The sequence below is a fragment of the Oncorhynchus gorbuscha genome, unplaced genomic scaffold, assembly GCF_021184085.1.
Source record: "Oncorhynchus gorbuscha isolate QuinsamMale2020 ecotype Even-year unplaced genomic scaffold, OgorEven_v1.0 Un_scaffold_1202, whole genome shotgun sequence".
NCBI lineage: Eukaryota > Metazoa > Chordata > Actinopteri > Salmoniformes > Salmonidae > Oncorhynchus > Oncorhynchus gorbuscha.
Window position 1 is genome coordinate 90,673 of NW_025746050.1, and position 22,171 is coordinate 112,843.

Consider the following 22,171-nt stretch of genomic DNA (forward strand, 5'->3'; position numbering starts at 1 on the left):
GCTCTCCTCTCTCCTCTTGCTCTCCTCTCTCCTCTTGCTCTCCTCTCTCCTTTAGCTCTCCTCTAGCTCTCCTCTCTCTCCTCTCTCCTTTAGCTCTCCTCTCTCCTCTCTCTCCTCTCTCCTTTAGCTCTCCTCTCTCTCATCTCTCCTCTAGCTCTCCTCTCTCTCCTCTAGCTCTCCTCTCTCTCCTTTAGCTCTCCTTTAGCTCTCCTCTCTCCTCTCTCTCCTCTCTCCTTTAGCTCTCCTCTCTCTCCTCTAGCTCTCCTCTCTCTCCTTTAGCTCTCCTCTCTCTCCTTTAGCTCTCCTCTCTCTCCTCTCTCTCCTTTAGCTCTCCTCTCTCTCCTTTAGCTCTCCTCTCTCTCCTTTAGCTCTCCTCTCTCTCCTTTAGCTCTCCTCTCTCTCCTTTAGCTCTCCTCTCTCTCCTTTAGCTCTCCTCTCTCAGCTCTCTCTCCTCTCCTTTAGCTCTCCTCTCTCTCCTTTAGCTCTCCTCTCTCTCCTTTAGCTCTCCTCTCTCTCCTTTAGCTCTCCTCTCTCACCTTTAGCTCTCCTCTCTCTCCTTTAGCTCTCCTCTCTCTCCTTTAGCTCTCCTCTCTCTCCTTTAGCTCTCCTCTCTCTCCTTTAGCTCTCCTCTCTCTCCTTTAGCTCTCCTCTCTCTCCTTTAGCTCTCCTCTCTCTCCTTTAGCTCTCCTCTCTCTCCTTTAGCTCTCCTCTCTCTCTCTTTAGCTCTCCTCTCTCTCCTTTAGCTCTCCTCTCTCTCCTTTAGCTCTCCTCTCTCTCCTTTAGCTCTCCTCTCTCTCCTTTAGCTCTCCTCTCTCTCCTTTAGCTCTCCTCTCTCTCCTTTAGCTCTCCTCTCTCTCCTTTAGCTCTCCTCTTGCTCTCCTCTCTCCTTTAGCTCTCCTCTCTCTCCTTTAGCTCTCCTCTCTCTCCTTTAGCTCTCCTCTCTCTCCTTTAGCTCTCCTCTCTCTCCTTTAGCTCTCCTCTCTCTCCTTTAGCTCTCCTCTCTCTCCTTTAGCTCTCCTCTCTCTCCTTTAGCTCTCCTCTCTCTCCTTTAGCTCTCCTCTTGCTCTCCTCTCTCCTCTTGCTCTCCTCTCTCCTTTAGCTCTCCTCTCTCCTTTAGCTCTCCTCTCTCCTTTAGCTCTCCTCTCTCCTTTAGCTCTCCTCTCTCCTTTAGCTCTCCTCTCTCCTTTAGCTCTCCTCTCTCCTTTAGCTCTCCTCTCTCCTTTAGCTCTCCTCTCTCCTTTAGCTCTCCTCTCTCCTTTAGCTCTCCTCTCTCCTTTAGCTCTCCTCTTTAGCTCTCTTTAGCTCTCCTCTCTCTCTCTCCCCTCCTCTAGCTCTCTTCTCTCTAGCTCTCTTCTCTAGCTCTCTTCTCTAGCTCTCTTCTCTTCTCTAGCTCTCTCCTTTAGCTCTCCTCTCTCTCCCCTCCTCTCTCTCCCCTCCTCTAGCTCTCTTCTCTAGCTCTCTTCTCTCCTCTAGCTCTCTTCTCTCCTCTAGCTCTCTTCTCTCCTCTAGCTCTCTCTTCTCTCTCCTCTCTCTCTCCACCTCTCTCCTCTCTCCTCTCACCTCTCTCCTCTCCTCTCTCTCCTCTCTCCTTTAGCTCTCCTCTCTCCTCTCTCTCCTCTCTCCTTTAGCTCTCCTCTCTCTCATCTCTCCTCTAGCTCTCCTCTCTCTCCTCTAGCTCTCCTCTCTCTCCTTTAGCTCTCCTTTAGCTCTCCTCTCTCCTCTCTCTCCTCTCTCCTTTAGCTCTCCTCTCTCTCCTCTAGCTCTCCTCTCTCTCCTTTAGCTCTCCTCTCTCTCCTTTAGCTCTCCTCTCTCTCCTCTCTCTCCTTTAGCTCTCCTCTCTCTCCTTTAGCTCTCCTCTCTCTCCTTTAGCTCTCCTCTCTCTCCTTTAGCTCTAGCTCTCTTCTCTCCTCCTTAGCTCTCCTCTCTCTCCTTTAGCTCTCCTCTCTCTCTTCTCTTTAGCTCTCCTCTCTCTCCTCTCTCTCCTTTCTGCTCTCCTCTCTCTCCTTTAGCTCTCCTCTCTCTCCTTTAGCTCTCCTCTCTCTCCTTTAGCTCTCCTCTCTCTCCTTTAGCTCTCCTCTCTCTCCTTTAGCTCTCCTCTCTCCTCTCTCCTCTAGCTCTAATACATCTGTCTGCCCTTCCCAGTATGAATACATCTGTCAGCCCTTCCCAGTATGATTACATCTGTCAGCCCTTCCCAGTATGATTACATCTGTCAGCCCTTCCCAGTATGATTACATCTGTCAGCCCTTCCCAGTATGATTACATCTGTCAGCCCTTCCCAGTATGAATACATCTGTCAGCCCTTCCCAGTATGAATACATCTGTCAGCCCTTCCCAGTATGAATACATCTGTCAGCCCTTCCCAGTATGAATACATCTGTCAGCCCTTCCCAGTATGAATACATCTGTCAGCCCTTCCCAGTATGAATACATCTGTCTGCCCTTCCCAGTATGAATACATCTGTCTGCCCTTCCCAGTATGAATACATCTGTCTGCCCTTCCCAGTATGAATACATCTGTCTGCCCTTCCCAGTATGAATACATCTGTCTGCCCTTCCCAGTATGAATACATCTGTCTGCCCTTCCCAGTATGAATACATCTGTCTGCCCTTCCCAGTATGAATACATCTGTCAGCCCTTCCCAGTATGAATACATCTGTCTGCCCTTCCCAGTATGAATACATCTGTCAGCCCTTCCCAGTATGATTACATCTGTCTGCCCTTCCCAGTATGAATATATCTGTCAGTAAAGTCAACACTTCCCAGTATGAATGAGAATCTGATCTAGACCTAGTAGTTTTCTGAGCCATGTGATTCCAAACTGTTCTATTCCGTGTACTGTTAGTAAAACTGTCAGGGCAGTTTTCCATACTGGGCCTGAGTAAGAGGTCTCCAGTGGTGGACCTTGGAGCCTGAGTCATGAGGGAGGGAAGGAGTCCTCAGTGGAGTCATGATGGATGGAGGGAGGGAGGGAGTCATGATGGAGGGAGGGAAGGAGTCATGAGGGAGGGAAGGAGTCCTCAGTGGAGTCATGATGGAGGGAGGGAGGGAGGGAGGGAGTCCTCAGTGGAGTCATGATGGAGGGAGGGAGGGAGTCATGATGGAGGGAGGGAAGGAGTCATGAGGGAGGGAAGGAGTCCTCAGTGGAGTCATGATGGAGGGAGGGAGGGAGTCCTCAGTGGAGTCATGATGGAGGGAGGGAGGGAGTCATGGAAGGAGTCATGAGGGAGGGAAGGAAGGAGTCATGAGGGAGGGAAGGAGTCCTCAGTGGAGAGAGAGAGAGAGTCAGAGAGGAGAGAAGAGAGAGAGAGGAGAGAGAGAGAGAGAGAGAGAGAGAGAGAGAGAGAGAGAGAGAGAGAGAGAGAGAGAGAGAGAGAGAGAGAGAGAGAGAGGAGAGAGAGAGAGAGAGAGAGAGAGAGAGAGAGAGAGAGAGAGAGAGAGAGAGAGAGAGAGAGAGAGAGAGAGAGAGAGAGAGAGAGAGAATTTTGTTGTATTTTTTTTCTCACATTCACTTATCCAGCTAGTGAATACAGCTAGCTATTTTATCCTACTCAAACACCCGGCTAAAACAGAGAGGGATACTAGAGAGGGATACTATGCAGGATGGAGGGAAGAAGCAGCAGGATGGAGGGAAGAAGAAGCAGCAGGATGGAGGGAAGAAGCAGCAGGATGGAGGGAAGAAGAAGCAGCAGGATGGAGTCCAGCTCCAGAACCAAGTGGAGAACATGTCTGTCAACGATTCTTAGACACCATCATCATTCCTATCCTTAAGTTGGAGAGATGCTGCTGCTGCCTGGAACAGTAACCGTTATGAGGTGGACTAAATCATCTTGGGAAAAAAGGGGGATATGAATATCGTGTCCCTAAGGAAATGACCTCGAGGCCTTCCTACGTCCGCAAACACATCTTCTGTATCAACAAGTTAAGAGGACCTGAAACCTGATGAGGCCTCTCTATGTCCACTAACACATCTTCTGATTCCTCTCTATGTCCACTAACACATCTTCTGTATCAACAAGTTAGGAGGACCTGAAACCTGATGAGGCCTCTCTATGTCCTCTAACACATCTTCAACACCAACAAGTTAGGAGGACCTGAAACCTGATGAGGCCTCTCTATGTCCTCTAACACATCTTCAACACCAACAAGTTAGGAGGACCTGAAACCTGATGAGGCCTCTCTATGTCCACTAACACATCTTCTGATTCCTCTCTATGTCCACTAACACATCTTCTGATTCCTCTCTATGTCCACTAACACATCTTCTGATTCCTCTCTATGTCCACTAACACATCTTCTACATCAACAACAACAAGTTAGGAGGACCTGAAACCTGATGAGGCCTCTCTATGTCCACTAACACATCTTCTGATTCCTCTCTATGTCCACTAACACATCTTCTGATTCCTCTCTATGTCCACTAACACATCTTCTGATTCCTCTCTATGTCCACTAACACATCTTCTACATCAACAACAACAAGTTAGGAGGACCTGAAACCTGATGAGGCCTCTCTATGTCCACTAACACATCTTCTGATTCCTCTCTATGTCCACTAACACATCTTCTGATTCCTCTCTATGTCCACTAACACATCTTCTGATTCCTCTCTATGTCCACTAACACATCTTCTACATCAACAACAACAAGTTAGGAGGACCTGAAACCTGATGAGGCCTCTCTATGTCCACTAACACATCTTCTGATTCCTCTCTATGTCCACTAACACATCTTCTGATTCCTCTCTATGTCCACTAACACATCTTCTGATTCCTCTCTATGTCCACTAACACATCTTCTGATTCCTCTCTATGTCCACTAACACATCTTCTGATTCCTCTCTATGTCCACTAACACATCTTCTGATTCCTCTCTATGTCCACTAACACATCTTCTACATCAACACCAACAAGTTAGGAGGACCTGAAACCTGATGAGGCCTCTCTATGTCCTCTAACACATCTTCTGATTCCTCTCTATGTCCACTAACACATCTTCTACATCAACACCAACAAGTTAGGAGGACCTGAAACCTGATGAGGCCTCTCTATGTCCTCTAACACATCTTCAACACCAACAAGTTAGGAGGACCTGAAACCTGATGAGGCCTCTCTATGTCCACTAACACATCTTCTGATTCCTCTCTATGTCCACTAACACATCTTCTGATTCCTCTCTATGTCCACTAACACATCTTCTGATTCCTCTCTATGTCCACTAACACATCTTCTGATTCCTCTCTATGTCCACTAACACATCTTCTGATTCCTCTCTATGTCCACTAACACATCTTCTGATTCCTCTCTATGTCCACTAACACATCTTCTGATTCCTCTCTATGTCCACTAACACATCTTCTGATTCCTCTCTATGTCCACTAACACATCTTCTGATTCCTCTCTATGTCCACTAACACATCTTCTGATTCCTCTCTATGTCCACTAACACATCTTCTGATTCCTCTCTATGTCCACTAACACATCTTCTGATTCCTCTCTATGTCCACTAACACATCTTCTGATTCCTCTCTATGTCCACTAACACATCTTCTGATTCCTCTCTATGTCCACTAACACATCTTCTGATTCCTCTCTATGTCCACTAACACATCTTCTGATTCCTCTCTATGTCCACTAACACATCTTCTGATTCCTCTCTATGTCCACTAACACATCTTCTGATTCCTCTCTATGTCCACTAACACATCTTCTGATTCCTCTCTATGTCCACTAACACATCTTCTGATTCCTCTCTATGTCCACTAACACATCTTCTGAGGCCTTTGATTTCTAAATGAAGCATGTATTACATTTACACAATAAATCCCAATTCTACTAATTATCCTCATCACGTTCTCCGATCCATTGGCTGAAAACCGCATTACTAATGTGGAGCATTTAAAGAAACATGCTATATGTGGCTTCTCTAACACAGAGACAATTAGCCTGGGGCTGCTGTGTGGACATGGGCTGCTGTGTGGACATGGGCTGCTGTGTGGACATGGGCTGGGACATGGGCTGCTGTGTGGACATGGGCTGCTGTGTGGACATGGGCTGCTGTGTGGACATGGGCTGCTGTGTGGACATGGGCTGCTGTGTGGACATGGGCTGCTGTGTGGACATGGGCTGTGTGGACATGGGCTGCTGTGTGGACATGGGCTGCTGTGTGGACATGGGCTGCTGTGTGGACATGGGCTGCTGTGTGGACATGGGCTGCTGTGTGGACATGGGCTGCTGTGTGGACATGGGCTGCTGTGTGGACATGGGCTGCTGTGTGGACATGGGCTGCTGTGTGGACATGGGCTGCTGTGTGGACATGGGCTGCTGTGTGGACATGGGCTGCTGTGTGGACATGGGCTGCTGTGTGGACATGGGCTGCTGTAACCACAATGCACTTTGGACACAGACACAACCCTGAGCCCTTACTGCTGCTGGTCATAATTACCACCAGCTGAGAAACAGTCCTTATGTTGCCCCAGCCCGGCCTACTGTTCAGTTTCAGAAGTGGATTCTCAGCTACTTAGTTCAACCCCACATGTGGTCTTCGTTCCAGGGGTCAATAGTAGTGCACTATGTAGTGAAAGGGGCTCCATTTGGGATTAACAACATGCCACAGGCTGAGGCCCACTTGGTCAGCCTGAGATGGTTTCAGAGGTGAATGGGTGGGCTGCTGTGGTGGGGTGGGGGTCAATTAGCCGCTGGGTGTGGTGGTGGGCGTGGGGGTAGGAGCTGCTGTCTGTGGTGGGGTGGGGGTCAATTTGCTGCTGGGTGTGGGGGTGGGAGCTGTTGGGTGGGAGCTGCTGCTGGTCGGGCGTGGGGGTGGGAGCTGCTGCTGGTCGGGCGTGGGGGTGGGAGCTGCTGCTGGTCGGGCGTGGGGGTGGGAGCTGCTGCTGGTCGGGCGTGGGGTGGGAGCTGCTGCTGGTCGGGCGTGGGGGTGGGAGCTGCTGGTCGGGCGTGGGGGTGGGAGCTGCTGCTCCTGGTCGGGCGTGGGGGTGGGAGCTGCTGGTCGGGCGTGGGGGTGGGAGCTGCTGCTCCTGGTCGGGCGTGGGAGCTGCTGCTCCTGGTCGGGCGTGGGAGCTGCTGCTCTTGGTCGGGCGTGGGAGCTGCTGCTCTTGGTCGGGCGTGGGAGCTGCTGCTCCTGGTCGGGCGTGGGAGCTGCTGCTCCTGGTCGGGCGTGGGAGCTGCTGCTCCTGGTCGGGCGTGGGAGCTGCTGCTCCTGGTCGGGCGTGGGAGCTGCTGCTCCTGGTCGGGCGTGGGAGCTGCTGCTCCTGGTCGGGCGTGGGAGCTGCTGCTCCTGGTCGGGCGTGGGAGCTGCTGCTCCTGGTCGGGCGTGGGAGCTGCTGCTCCTGGTCGGGCGTGGGAGCTGCTGCTCCTGGTCGGGCGTGGGAGCTGCTGCTCCTGGTCGGGCGTGGGAGCTGCTGCTCCTGGTCGGGCGTGGGAGCTGCTGCTCCTGGTCGGGCGTGGGAGCTGCTGCTCCTGGTCGGGCGTGGGAGCTGCTGCTCCTGGTCGGGCGTGGGAGCTGCTGCTCCTGGTCGGGCGTGGGAGCGGGAGCTGCTGGCTGTGGTGGACGTGGGAGCTGCTGGCTGTGGTGGACGTGGGAGCTGCTGGCTGTGGTGGGAGCTGCTGGCTGTGGTGGACGCTGGGTGTGGTTGTCGGGCGTGGGGGCTGCTGGGTGTGGTTGTCGGGCGTGGGGGCTGCTGGGTGTGGTTGTCGGGCGTGGGGGCTGCTGGGTGTGGTTGTCGGGCGTGGGGGCTGCTGGGTGTGGTTGTCGGGCGTGGGGGCTGCTGGGTGTGGTTGTCGGGCGTGGGGGCTGCTGGGTGTGGTTGTCGGGCGTGGGGGCTGCTGGGTGTGGTTGTCGGGCGTGGGAGCTGCTGGGTGTGGTTGTCGGGCGTGGGAGCTGCTGTCTGTGGTGGGACCTGCTGGCTGTGGTGGGAGCTGCTGGCTGTGGTGGGAGTGGGAGCTGCTGGCTGTGGTGGGAGTGGGAGCTGCTGGCTGTGGTGGGAGTGGGAGCGGGAGCTGCTGGCTGTGGTGGGGGTGGGAGCTGCTGGCTGTTGTTGTCGAGCGTGGGAGCTACTAGCTGCTGGCTGTGGTGGGGGTGGGAGCTGCTGGCTGTGGTGGGGGTGGGAGCTGCTGGCTGTTGTTGTCGAGCGTTGGAGCTACTGGCTGTGGCTGGGAGCTACTGGCTGTGGCTGGGAGCTGCTGGCTGTGGCTGGGAGCTGCTGGCTGTGGTGGGAGTTGCTGGCTGTGGTGGGAGTAGGAGCTACTGGTTGTGGTGGGGGTGGGAGCTGCTGGCTGTGGTGGGAGCTGCTGGCTGTGGTGGGAGCTGCTGGCTGTGGTGGGGGCTGCTGGCTGTGGTGGGGGTGGGAACTGCTGGCTGTGGTGGGGGTGGGAGCTGCTGGCTGTGGTGGGGGTGGGAGCTGCTGGCTGTGGTTGTCGGGCGTGGGAGCTGCTGGGTGTGGTTGTCGGGCGTGGGAGCTGCTGGGTGTGGTTGTCGGGCGTGGGAGCTGCTGGGTGTGGTTGTCGGGCGTGGGAGCTGCTGGGTGTGGTTGTCGGGCGTGGGAGCTGCTGGGTGTGGTTGTCGGGCGTGGGAGCTGCTGGGTGTGGTTGTCGGGCGTGGGGGCTGCTGGGTGTGGTTGTCGGGCGTGGGGGCTGCTGGGTGTGGTTGTCGGGCGTGGGGGCTGCTGGGTGTGGTTGTCGGGCGTGGGGGCTGCTGGGTGTGGTTGTCGGGCGTGGGGGCTGCTGGGTGTGGTTGTCGGGCGTGGGGGCTGCTGGGTGTGGTTGTCGGGCGTGGGGGCTGCTGGGTGTAGTTGTCGGGCGTGGGGGCTGCTGGGTGTGGTTGTCGGGCGTGGGGGCTGCTGGGTGTGGTTGTCGGGCGTGGGGGCTGCTGGGTGTGGTTGTCGGGCGTGGGGGCTGCTGGGTGTGGTTGTCGGGCGTGGGGGCTGCTGGGTGTGGTTGTCGGGCGTGGGGGCTGCTGGTGTGGTTGTCGGGCGTGGGGGCTGCTGGGTGTGGTTGTCGGGCGTGGGGGCTGCTGGGTGTGGTTGTCGGGCGTGGGGGCTGCTGGGTGTGGTTGTCGGGCGTGGGGGCTGCTGGGTGTGGTTGTCGGGCGTGGGGGCTGCTGGGTGTGGTTGTCGGGCGTGGGGGCTGCTGGGTGTGGTTGTCGGGCGTGGGGGCTGCTGGGTGTGGTTGTCGGGCGTGGGGGCTGCTGGGTGTGGTTGTCGGGCGTGGGGGCTGCTGGGTGTGGTTGTCGGGCGTGGGGGCTGCTGGGTGTGGTTGTCGGGCGTGGGGGCTGCTGGGTGTGGTTGTCGGGCGTGGGGGCTGCTGGGTGTGGTTGTCGGGCGTGGGGGCTGCTGGGTGTGGTTGTCGGGCGTGGGGGCTGCTGGGTGTGGTTGTCGGGCGTGGGGGCTGCTGGGTGTGGTTGTCGGGCGTGGGGGCTGCTGGGTGTGGTTGTCGGGCGTGGGGGCTGTTGGCTGTGGTTGTCGGGCGTGGGAGCTGTTGGCTGTGGTGGGAGCTGCTGGCTGTGGTGGGAGCTACTGGCTGTGGTGGGAGCTACTGGCTGTGGTGGGGTCCGGTCCGCCAACCACAGCCCCGCCAACCACAGCCCCAGCACCGATTAGGGGGACCACAGGCCCGATCCAGCAGGGGAAGGCAGTACCAGCTCCCTGCGCTGGGCTGGTCAGACCTGGGGCTGCCCTCCTCAAGGTGCCTCCTCAGAGGTTTATCTCCCTGGATAAACTAACCAACAGCATGGAAAGACAAACACTGTTGCCATGTCGTCTGGAGGTCAAGGTTACAGTAGGTTAATCCACCTAACAACACTGTAGCCATGCCTCTCTCTGCTTCCTCCCAGCCTCTCTTCTACCAATCTCCCTCTGTGCCTCCCAGCCTCTAGACTCCAGCCTCTCGTCTCCCCCCTCCCAGCCTCTCGTCTCCCCCCTCCCAGCCTCTCGTCTCCCCCATCACAGCCTCTCGTCTCCCCCATCACAGCCTCTCGTCCTCCCCCCTCCCAGCCTCTCGTCTCCCCCTCCCAGCCTCTCGTCTCCCCCCCTCCCAGCCTCTCGTCTCCCCCCTCCCAGCCTCTCGTCTCCCCCCTCCCAGCCTCTCGTCTTCCCCTCCCAGCCTCTCGTCTTCCCCCTCCCAGCCTCTCGTCTTCCCCCTCCCAGCCTCTCGTCTTCCCCTCCCAGCCTCTCGTCTTCCCCCTCCCAGCCTCTCGTCTTCCCCCTCCCAGCCTCTCGTCTTCCCCCTCCCAGACTCTCGTCTCCCCCTCCCAGCCTCTCCTCCCGCATCCCAGCCTCTCGTCTCCCCCTCCCAGCCTCTCGTCTCCAGCCTCTCGTCTCCAGCCTCTCGTCTCCCCCTCCCAGCCTCTCGTCTCCCCCCTCCCAGCCTCTCGACTCCCCCTCCCAGCCTCTCGTCTCCCCCTCCCAGCCTCCCGTCTCCCCCGTCTCAGCCTCCCGTCTCCCCACCTCTCCTTCCCCCTTGCCTGCTTCCCTCCCTGACTGCCTTCCTGCTTGTCCCCATCTCCCTGCCTCCCCCCCTCCCCGTCTTCATATCCCCATCTTGTGTGCTACATAACTACATAACTACAGATACATAATCATACTAGGTCCTGAGGTGTACTACATAACTACAGATACATAATCATACTAGGTCCTGAGGTGTACTACATAACTACAGATACATAATCATACTAGGTCCTGAGGTGTACTACATAACTACAGATACATAATCATACTAGGTCCTGAGGTGTACTACATAACTACAGATACATAATCATACTAGGTCCTGAGGTGTACTACATAACTACAGATACATAATCATACTAGGTCCTGAGGTGTACTACATAACTACAGATACATAATCATACTAGGTCCTGAGGTGTACTACATAACTACATAACTATAAGCTGTCTGTAACGGAGCTGTCTGTAACGGTCTCCTAACGGAGCTGTCTGTAACGGTCCCCTAACGGAGCTGTCTGTAACGGTCCCCTAACGGAGCTGTCTGTAACCGGAGCTGTCTGTAACGGAGCTGTCTGTAACGGTCCCCTAACGGAGCTGTCTGTAACGGTCCCCTGACGGAGCTGTCTGTAACGGTCCCCTGACGGAGCTGTCTGTAACGGTCCCCTGACGGAGCTGTCTGTAACGGTCCCCTGACGGAGCTGTCTGTAACGGTCCCCTGACGGAGCTGTCTGTAACGGTCCCCTGACGGAGCTGTCTGTAACGGAGCTGTCTGTAACGGAGCTGTCTGTAACGGAGCTGTCTGTAACGGAGCTGTCTGTAACGGTCCCCTAACGGAGCTGTCTGTAACGGAGCTGTCTGTAACGGAGCTGTCTGTAACGGTCCCCTAACGGAGCCCTCTGTAACGGAGCTGTCTGTAACGGAGCCGTCTGTAACGGAGCCGTCTGTAACGGAGCCGTCTGTAACGGAGCCGTCTGTAACGGAGCCGTCTGTAACGGAGCCGTCTGTAACGGAGCCGTCTGTAACAGAGCCGTCTGTAACGGTCCCCTAACGGAGCCGTCTGTAACGGAGCCGTCTGTAACGGAGCCGTCTGTAACGGTCCCCTAACGGAGCTGTCTGTAACGGTCCCCTAACGGAGCTGTCTGTAACGGAGCCGTCTGTAATGGTCCCCTAACGGAGCTGTCTGTAACGGAGCTGTCTGTAACGGAGCTGTCTGTAACGGAGCTGTCTGTAACGGTCCCCTAACGGAGCTGTCTGTAACGGAGCTGTCTGTAACGGAGCTGTCTGTAACGGAGCTGTCTGTAACGGAGCCGTCTGTAACGGTCCCCTAACGGAGCTGTCTGTAACGGAGCTGTCTGTAACGGAGCTGTCTGTAACGGAGCTGTCTGTAACGGAGCTGTCTGTAACGGTCCCCTAACGGAGCTGTCTGTAACGGAGCTGTCTGTAGCGGAGCCGTCTGTAACGGTCCCCTAACGGAGCTGTCTGTAACGGAGCTGTCTGTAACGGAGCTGTCTGTAACGGAGCTGTCTGTAACGGAGCTGTCTGTAACGGAGCTGTCTGTAACGGAGCTGTCTGTAACGGAGCTGTCTGGAGCTGCGACTTTGAGAAATCACTAAGCGGATCCACACACACACACACATTCTTAGTTGGCACACACACACATACACATTCATAGTTCAGAGATACACACATTCATAGTACTGAGCAATACACAAAGCACTGTGCAAGCCTTCTAGACTTCTGAGGTCAACTAGCCATCCCTTCTCACTCTTGTTAAATGTTGAATATGTGTCAATAGTAGGAGAGAGGGGGTGGAATATGTGTCAATAGTAGGAGAGAGGGGGTGGGATATGTGTCAATAGTAGGAGAGAGGGGGTGGGATATGTGTCAATAGTAGGAGAGAGGGGGTTGAATATGTGTCAGTAGTAGGAGAGAGGGGGTGAATATGTGTCAGTAGTAGGAGAGAGGGGGTGAATATGTGTCAGTAGTAGGAGAGAGGGGTGAATATGTGTCAGTAGTAGGAGAGAGGGGTGGGATATGTGTCAATAGTAGGAGAGAGGGGTGGGATATGTGTCAATAGTAGGAGAGAGGGGGTGGGATATGTGTCAGTAGTAGGAGAGAGGGGGTGGAATATGTGTCAGTAGTAGGAGAGAGGGGGTGAATATGTGTCAGTAGTAGGAGAGAGGGGTGGAATATGTGTCAGTAGTAGGAGAGAGGGGGTTGAATATGTGTCAATAGTAGGAGAGAGGGGTGGAATATGTGTCAGTAGTAGGAGAGAGGGGTGGAATATGTGTCAGTAGTAGGAGAGAGGGGGTGAATATGTGTCAGTAGTAGGAGAGAGGGGGTGAATATGTGTCAGTAGTAGGAGAGAGGGGGTGAATATGTGTCAGTAGTAGGAGAGAGGGGTGGGATATGTGTCAGTAGTAGGAGAGAGGGGTGGGATATGTGTCAGTAGTAGGAGAGAGGGGGTGGAATATGTGTCAGTAGTAGGAGAGAGGGGGTGGAATATGTGTCAGTAGTAGGAGAGAGGGGGTGGGATATGTGTCAGTAGTAGGAGAGAGGGGTGGAATATGTGTCAGTAGTAGGAGAGAGGGGTGGAATATGTGTCAGTAGTAGGAGAGAGGGGTGGAATATGTGTCAGTAGTAGGAGAGAGGGGTGGAATATGTGTCAGTAGTAGGAGAGAGGGGTGGAATATGTGTCAGTAGTAGGAGAGAGGGGTGGAATATGTGTCAGTAGTAGGAGAGAGGGGGTGGAATATGTGTCAATAGTAGGAGAGAGGGGGTGGAATATGTGTCAGTAGTAGGAGAGAGGGGGTGGAATATGTGTCAGTAGTAGGAGAGAGGGGGTGGAATATGTGTCAGTAGTAGGAGAGAGGGGTGAATATGTGTCAGTAGTAGGAGAGAGGGGGTGGGATATGTGTCTGTAGTAGGAGAGAGGGGTGGGATATGTGTCAATAGTAGGAGAGAGGGGGTGGGATATGTGTCAGTAGTAGGAGAGAGGGGGTGGAATATGTGTCAGTAGTAGGAGAGAGGGGGTGGAATATGTGTCAATAGTAGGAGAGAGGGGGTGGAATATGTGTCAGTAGTAGGAGAGAGGGGTGGAATATGTGTCAGTAGTAGGAGAGAGGGGTGGAATATGTGTCAGTAGTAGGAGAGAGGGGTGAATATGTGTCAGTAGTAGGAGAGAGGGGTGGAATATGTGTCAGTAGTAGGAGAGAGGGGGTGGAATATGTGTCAGTAGTAGGAGAGAGGGGGTGAATATGTGTCAGTAGTAGGAGAGAGGGGGTGGAATATGTGTCAGTAGTAGGAGAGAGGGGGTGAATATGTGTCAGTAGTAGGAGAGAGGGGTGGAATATGTGTCAGTAGTAGGAGAGAGGGGGTGGAATATGTGTCAATAGTAGGAGAGAGGGGGTGGGATATGTGTCAGTAGTAGGAGAGAGGGGGTGGAATATGTGTCAGTAGTAGGAGAGAGGGGTGGGATATGTGTCTGTAGTAGGAGAGAGGGGTGGGATATGTGTCAGTAGTAGGAGAGAGGGGGTGGAATATGTGTCAATAGTAGGAGAGAGGGGGTGGAATATGTGTCAGTAGTAGGAGAGAGGGGTGGAATATGTGTCAGTAGTAGGAGAGAGGGGTGGGATATGTGTCAGTAGTAGGAGAGAGGGGTGGAATATGTGTCAGTAGTAGGAGAGAGGGGTGGAATATGTGTCAGTAGTAGGAGAGAGGGGGTGGAATATGTGTCAGTAGTAGGAGAGAGGGGGTGGAATATGTGTCAGTAGTAGGAGAGAGGGGGTGAATATGTGTCAGTAGTAGGAGAGAGGGGTGGAATATGTGTCAGTAGTAGGAGAGAGGGGGTGGGATATGTGTCAGTAGTAGGAGAGAGGGGTGGAATATGTGTCAGTAGTAGGAGAGTGGGGGTGGAATATGTGTCAGTAGTAGGAGAGAGGGGTGGAATATGTGTCAGTAGTAGGAGAGAGGGGGTGAATATGTGTCAGTAGTAGGAGAGAGGGGGTGGAATATGTGTCAGTAGTAGGAGAGAGGGGGTGAATATGTGTCAGTAGTAGGAGAGAGGGGGTGGAATATGTGTCAGTAGTAGGAGAGAGGGGGTGGGATATGTGTCAGTAGTAGGAGAGAGGGGGTGGGATATGTGTCAGTAGTAGGAGAGAGGGGGTGGAATATGTGTCAATAGTAGGAGAGAGGGGGTGGAATATGTGTCAGTAGTAGGAGAGAGGGGGTGGAATATGTGTCAGTAGTAGGAGAGAGGGGGTGGAATATGTGTCAGTAGTAGGAGAGAGGGGTGAATATGTGTCAGTAGTAGGAGAGAGGGGGTGGAATATGTGTCAGTAGTAGGAGAGAGGGGGTGAATATGTGTCAGTAGTAGGAGAGAGGGGGTGGAATATGTGTCAGTAGTAGGAGAGAGGGGTGGAATATGTGTCAATAGTAGGAGAGAGGGGTGGGATATGTGTCAGTAGTAGGAGAGAGGGGTGGAATATGTGTCAGTAGTAGGAGAGAGGGGGTGGGATATGTGTCTGTAGTAGGAGAGAGGGGGTGGGATATGTGTCAGTAGTAGGAGAGAGGGGTGGAATATGTGTCAATAGTAGGAGAGAGGGGGTGGAATATGTGTCAGTAGTAGGAGAGAGGGGGTGGAATATGTGTCAGTAGTAGGAGAGAGGGGGTGGGATATGTGTCAGTAGTAGGAGAGAGGGGGTGGGTAAGTTAAACCAGTTTTAACATTCAGCTTCCGTCTGTCAAAGGAAATACAGTATTCTTTCGAACAAAGATATCTACATATATTTCAGGATGGCGTGTATCCCCAGAAATAATCATAATTCATGCTATGTTGTCTTCGGTCTGTCTTTATGTTGTGGTGTCTCTCTTCTGCTTTGCTATGTTGTTGTCTTCGGTCTGTCTTTATGTTGTGGTGTCTCTCTTCTGCTTTGCTATGTTGTTGTCTTCGGTCTGTCTTTATGTTGTGTTGTGGTGTCTCTCTTCTGCCATGCTATGTTGTTGTCTTCGGTCTGTCTTTGTGTTGTGGTGTCTCTCTTCTGCCTTGCTATGTTGTTGTCTTAGGTCTGTCTTTATGTTGTGGTGTCTCTTCTGCCTTGCTATGTTGTTGTCGTGTTGTGGTGTCTCTCTTCTGCCTTGCTATGTTGTTGTCTTAGGTCTGTCTTTATGTTGTGGTGTCTCTCTTCTGCCTTGCTATGTTGTTGTCTTCGGTCTGTCTTTATGTTGTGGTGTCTCTCTTCTGCCTTGCTATGTTGTTGTCTTCGGTCTGTCTTTATGTTGTGGTGTCTCTCTTCTGCCTTGCTATGTTGTTGTCTTAGGTCTGTCTTTATGTTGTGGTGTCTCTCTTGTTGATGTCGTGCATCCCCAGCTAGCTAACGTCCACTGATTAGCTGCACTGGAGAAACTATTACACTGAACTGAACGACTTGATTAGTGTAGTGTTAGCTAGCTACATAGCTGTCTTTGCTGTCTTCGTATCTTCGTTCCAAGATAATTGTGTTGTTTAGGTTTAGAGTGTGTAGTCTTAGTGATTATCTTAATTTACCGAGGTTAGCTAGCCAGCTATTTGTCGTCCTTAACGTAGGAGACTCTGCTAGCTAGCCAACAGCTAGCCAACGCTAGCCAACGTCTTCTGAATAGAACTCACTACCTGTGAATGCGACCGGGTTGTTATCACATTTTCATTTCATTTCATTACAGTACAACGGTTTGATTTGTTTGATCGTAGCTAGCTACATAGCTAGCTACATAGCCGTCTTTGTATCAAAGATAATTGTGTAGTCTAGAGCGATTTTCTAGGTTAGCTAGCCAGCTATTGTCGTTCTTTTAACGCAACGTAACGTAAACAACACTACTAGCTAGCCAGCTAGCCCCCGAATAGCAGCACTGTAGAGACTATTACACTCAACGGAACGACTTGATTAGTGTAGTGTCAACAACGCACCCACTGCCAGCTAGCCTACTTCAGCAGTACTGTATCATTTTAATCATTTTTAGTCAATAAGATTCTTGCTACGTAGCTTAACTTTCTGAACATTCGAGACGTGTAGTCCACTTGTCATTCCAATCTCCTTTGCATTAGCGTAGCCTCTTCTGTAGCCTGTCAACTATGTGTCTGTTTATCCCTGTTCTCTCCTCTCTGCACAGACCATACAAACGCTCCACACCGCGTGGCCGCGGCCACCCTAATCTGGTGGTCCCAGCGCGCACGACCCACGTGGAGTTCCAGGTCTCCGGTAGCCTCTGGAACTGCCAATCTGCGGTCAACAAGGCAGAGTTCATCTCAGCCTATGTCTCCCTCCAGTCCCTCGACTTCTTGGCACTAACGGAAACATGGATCACCACAGACAACACTGCTACTCCTACTGCTCTCTCTTCGTCCGCCCACGTGTTCTCGCACACCCCGAGAGCTTCTGGTCAGCGGGGTGGTGGCACTGGGATCCTCATCTCTCCCAAGTGGTCATTCTCTCTTTCTCCCCTTACCCATCTGTCTATCGCCTCCTTTGAATTCCATGCTGTCACAGTTACCAGCCCTTTCAAGCTTAACATCCTTATCATTTATCGCCCTCCAGGTTCCCTCGGAGAGTTAATCAATGAGCTTGATGCCTTGATAAGCTCCTTTCCTGAGGACGGCTCACCTCTCACAGTTCTGGGCGACTTTAACCTCCCCACGTCTACCTTTGACTCATTCCTCTCTGCCTCCTTCTTTCCACTCCTCTCCTCTTTTGACCTCACCCTCTCACCTTCCCCCTACTCACAAGGCAGGCAATACGCTCGACCTCATCTTTACTAGATGCTGTTCTTCCACTAACCTCATTGCAACTCCCCTCCAAGTCTCCGACCACTACCTTGTATCCTTTTCCCTCTCGCTCTCATCCAACACCTCCCACACTGCCCCTACTCGGATGGTATCGCGCCGTCCCAACCTTCGCTCTCTCTCCCCCGCTACTCTCTCCTCTTCCATCCTATCATCTCTTCCCTCCCCTCAAACCTTCTCCAACCTATCTCCTGATTCTGCCTCCTCAACCCTCCTCTCCACCCTCTCTGCATCCTTTTGACTCTCTATGTCCCCTATCCTCCAGGCCGGCTCGGTCCTCCCCTCCCGCTCCGTGGCTCGATGACTCATTGCGAGCTCACAGAACAGGGCTCCGGGCAGCCGAGCGGAAATGGAGGAAAACTCGCCTCCCTGCGGACCTGGCATCCTTTCACTCCCTCCTCTCTACATTTTCCTCCTCTGTCTCTGCTGCTAAAGCCACTTTCTACCACGCTAAATTCCAAGCATCTGCCTCTAACCCTAGGAAGCTCTTTGCCACCTTCTCCTCCCTCCTGAATCCTCCTCCCCCTCCCCCTCCTCCCTCTCTGCAGACGACTTCGTCAACCATTTTGAAAAGAAGGTCGACGACATCCGATCCTCGTTTGCTAAGTCAAACGACACCGCTGGTTCTGCTCACACTGCCCTACCTTGTGCTCTGACCTCTTTCTCCCCTCTCTCTCCAGATGAAATCTCGCGTCTTGTGACGGCCGGCCGCCCAACAACCTGCCCGCTTGAACCTATCCCCCCTCTTCTCCAGACCATTTCCGGAGACCTTCTCCCTTACCTCACCTCGCTCATCAACTCATCCCTGACCGCTGGCTACGTCCCTTCCGTCTTCAAGAGAGCGAGAGTTACACCCCTTCTGAAAAAACCTACACTCGATCCCTCCGATGTCAACAATTACAGACCAGTATCCCTTCTTTCTTTCCTCTCCAAAACTCTTGAACGTGCCGTCCTTGGCCAGCTCTCCCGCTATCTCTCTCTGAATGACCTTCTTGATCCAAATCAGTCAGGTTTCAAGACTAGTCATTCAACTGAGACTGCTCTCCTCTGTATCACGGAGGCGCTCCTCACTGCTAAAGCTAACTCTCTCTCCTCTGCTCTCATCCTTCTAGATCTATCGGCTGCCTTCGATACTGTGAACCATCAGATCCTCCTCTCCACCCTCTCTGAGTTGGGTATCTCCGGCGCGGCCCACGCTTGGATTGCGTCCTACCTGACAGGTCGCTCCTACCAGGTGGCGTGGCGAGAATCTGTCTCCTCACCACGCGCTCTCACCACTGGTGTCCCCCAGGGCTCTGTTCTAGGCCCTGGGGGCCTATTCTCGCTATACACCAAGTCACTTGGCTCTGTCATAACCTCACATGGTCTCTCCTATCATTGCTATGCAGACGACACACAACTAATCTTCTCCTTTCCCCCTTCTGATGACCAGGTGGCGAATCGCATCTCTGCATGTCTGGCAGACATATCAGTGTGGATGACGGATCACCACCTCAAGCTGAACCTCGGCAAGACGGAGCTGCTCTTCCTCCCGGGGAAGGACTGCCCGTTCCATGATCTCGCCATCACGGTTGACAACTCCATTGTGTCCTCCTCCCAGAGCGCTAAGAACCTTGGTGTGATCCTGGACAACACCCTGTCGTTCTCAACCAACATCAAGGCGGTGGCCCGTTCCTGTAGGTTCATGCTCTACAACATCCGCAGAGTACGACCCTGCCTCACACAGGAAGCGGCGCAGGTCCTAATCCAGGCACTTGTCATCTCCCGTCTGGATTACTGCAACTCGCTGTTGGCTGGGCTCCCTGCCTGTGCCATTAAACCCCTTCAACTCATCCAGAACGCCGCAGCCCGTCTGGTGTTCAACCTTCCCAAGTTCTCTCACGTCACCCCGCTCCTCCGTTCTCTCCACTGGCTTTCAGTTGAAGCTCGCATCCACTACAAGACCATGGTGCTTGCCTACGGAGCTGTGAGGGGAACGGCACCTCAGTACCTCCAGGCTCTGATCAGGCCCTACACCCAAACAAGGGCACTGTGTTCATCCACCTCTGGCCTGCTCGCCTCCCTACCACTGAGGAAGTACAGCTCCCGCTCAGCCCAGTCAAAACTGTTCGCTGCTCTGGCCCCCCAATGGTGGAACAAACTCCCTCACGACGCCAGGACAGCGGAGTCAATCACCACCTTCCGGAGACACCTGAAACCCCACCTCTTTAAGGAATACCTAGGATAGGATAAGTATTCCCTCTCACCCCCCTTTAAGATTTAGATGCACTATTGTAAAGTGACTGTTCCACTGGATGTCATAAGGTGAATGCACCAATTTGTAAGTCGCTCTGGATAAGAGCGTCTGCTAAATGACTTAAATGTAAATGTAAATAATCATAATTCATGCTATGTCGTTGTCGTGTTGTGGTGTCTCTCTTGTTGGGATGTGTGTGTTGTCCTATAAAAGGCCTTTTGCCTTTTGGTAGGCCGTCATTGAAAAATAAGAATTTGTTCTTAACTGACTTGCCTAGTTAAATAAAGGTTAAATCATTCATGTAAACAGTTACAGTTCAAAACATTACAGTTTTGAAAACCAAAAAAGTGGTCTCTTGGAACGGGACAAGGTAAATTAAGCCACCTACACATTAAATTGTAATTAATTACGTAACTAAATATTTCCACCACCTTTTAAAAACCTAAGTCTATCTTTAGTTCTCAAACACACAATCACAATCTAGGCCCTGTTGATACCTCATATCTCACCCATAATGCTTTGCATTCCCCCTTGGAAAAAAACACTTACATTGGCTCAACTTGACATTGGCTCAACATACCCCAAGGCAAACATTAACACTCTATTAGCCTACACAGCTACAAGGATGCACTTTCATACTATATTTAGGACCTCATATTGAAGCTAATCGAGGCCCCAACTGATGTTTATAATTATGTTAAACTGATCTACTTTGGTTAAGATACAAGCATAATGAAACCTCTAACACAATAAAATCGTTTGACTTGGTGAAAATCTGTTTGTTTTGGACCTAACTTGCTGGTCAGTTTTTCCATGTGGTTTCATCCTTCGCAGACTCCATGAACTGATGACCTCTTCCTGCATATTAGGTCACATGATTCATTTTGTGTACGGTTTCCTAGAAACAAGGGTGGTTCAAACTGCACCCACTCTCCCCTTCTGCTACACTATTGGTTATGAATTAAAATGTCCCTCAACACATCAATCATTTAATAAATAATGTTGTGTGAATTGTGGTGAGGGCAAGTTCTCTCATTTCAGTGATGTAAATGAATTAAAGTCATCTAGATAAATCATATTTAAGGGGTACTGGAGTACAACATCACAGCTGATCATATTAACACCATATCAACACCAGAGATTATGTTAACCTCTTACCTTATACGTCTGTACCATTTACAGTAAACTGTGCCCAGAGCTTGTCTAAGTGAGGATGATTGAGATAAGGAGGACATTGGTACTCTATTCTCAGTGTGGTTCTGTCTGTAAGGTTAGGAAGTGTCAGGTCAGTTGACATCTTGTCTGTAAGGTTAGGAAGTGTCAGGTCAGTTGACATCTTGTCTGTAAGGTTAGGAAGTGTCAGGTCAGTTGACATCTTGTCTGTAAGGTTAGGAAGTGTCAGGTCAGTTGACATCTTGTCTGTAAGGTTAGGAAGTGTCAGGTCAGTTGACATCTTGTCTGTAAGGTTAGGAAGTGTCAGGTCAGTTGACATCTTGTCTGTAAGGTTAGGAAGTGTCAGGTCAGTTGACATCTTGTCTGTAAGGTTAGGAAGTGTCAGGTCAGTTGACATCTTGTCTGTAAGGTTAGGAAGTGTCAGGTCAGTTGACATCTTGTCTGTAAGGTTAGGAAGTGTCAGGTCAGTTGACATCTTGTCTGTAAGGTTAGGAAGTGTCAGGTCAGTTGACATCTTGTCTCTAAGGTTAGGAAGTGTCAGGTCAGTTGACATCTTGTCTCTAAGGTTAGGAAGTGTCAGGTCAGTTGACATCTTGTCTCTAAGGTTAGGAAGTGTCAGGTCAGTTGACATCTTGTCTATAAGGTTAGGAAGTGTCAGGTCAGTTGACATCTTGTCTCTAAGGATAGGAAGTGTCAGGTCAGTTGACATCTTGTCTGTAAGGTTAGGAAGTGTCAGGTCAGTTTTACCTCTTGTTTCAGGTGTCCAAAGCGTCCTCTCTCTCTCTCTCTGTGTCCCGGTCTGTCTCTGCGTTAGGGTTAGGTAAGTATTCCAGTAGAGACAGAGGTCAGGGGTTGAGGTGGTCTATTCGTTGGTCACTCATCGGTTGTCTCCTCTGTTTTGCTGGTCAGTTTGAAGGTTGTTCAGCTCCTCTGTCAGATCAGGGTTTCTATGCTGAGCTCTGTTTTGCTGGTCAGTTTGAAGGTTGTTCAGCTCCTCTGTCAGATCAGGGTTTCTATGCTGAGCTCTGTTTTGCTGGTCAGTTGGAAGGTTGTTCAGCTCCTCTGTCAGATCAGGGTTTCTATGCTGAGCTCTGTTTTGCTGGTTTGTTCGCTGGTCTCTACCCTGGCCAGTCCGCGACTCTCTTCGGGGTCCTGGTGAGGTAGCTGTATGGATGCCCATAGACAGCCTGAGTTCCTGTGGTTAGGGTCTCTCTCTCTCCGTGTCTCTGTGTTCTGGCTCCTCTCCATCTCCCACATGTGGATATTATCACCCAGCAGACTTTCTATTGGCTTTCATCACTAAACAAGTCTCGCCCTCTCCCTCGCCCTCTCCCTCCCTAACACTATCTCTCCCTCGCCCTCTCCCTCCCTAACACTCTCTCTCCCTCGCCCTCTCCCTCCCTAACACTCTCTCTCCCTCACCCTCTCCCTCCCTAACACTCTCTCTCTGTAGACTGCCCCTCCCTAACACTATCTCTCCCTCGCCCTC

General features: G+C 52.2%; 2 protein-coding genes across 2 annotated transcripts in view; one reads left to right on the forward strand and one right to left on the reverse strand.

Moving 5' to 3' along the window:
* The window catches only part of LOC124021752 (gremlin-2-like), a 34,747-nt gene extending 12,795 nt beyond the window's left edge, over nucleotides 1-21,952 (reverse strand). The window contains exon 1 of the mRNA XM_046336879.1: nucleotides 21,430-21,952. The gene's annotated coding sequence lies outside the window, so the exon portion shown is untranslated. The remainder of the gene's footprint in view (nucleotides 1-21,429) is intronic.
* LOC124021749 (small cysteine and glycine repeat-containing protein 5-like) lies at nucleotides 5,966-6,418 on the forward strand. Its single transcript, XM_046336877.1, has one exon. The coding sequence runs from the start codon at nucleotides 5,966-5,968 to the stop codon at nucleotides 6,416-6,418; it is 453 nt and encodes a 150-aa protein (XP_046192833.1).
* Nucleotides 21,953-22,171: the final 219 nt, after the last annotated feature.

Excerpts from the sequence above, each read along its gene's own strand:
- LOC124021749 (XM_046336877.1), top strand. The coding sequence starts at position 5,966 with ATGGGCTGCTGTGTGGACATGGGCTGCTGTGTGGACATGGGCTGGGAC.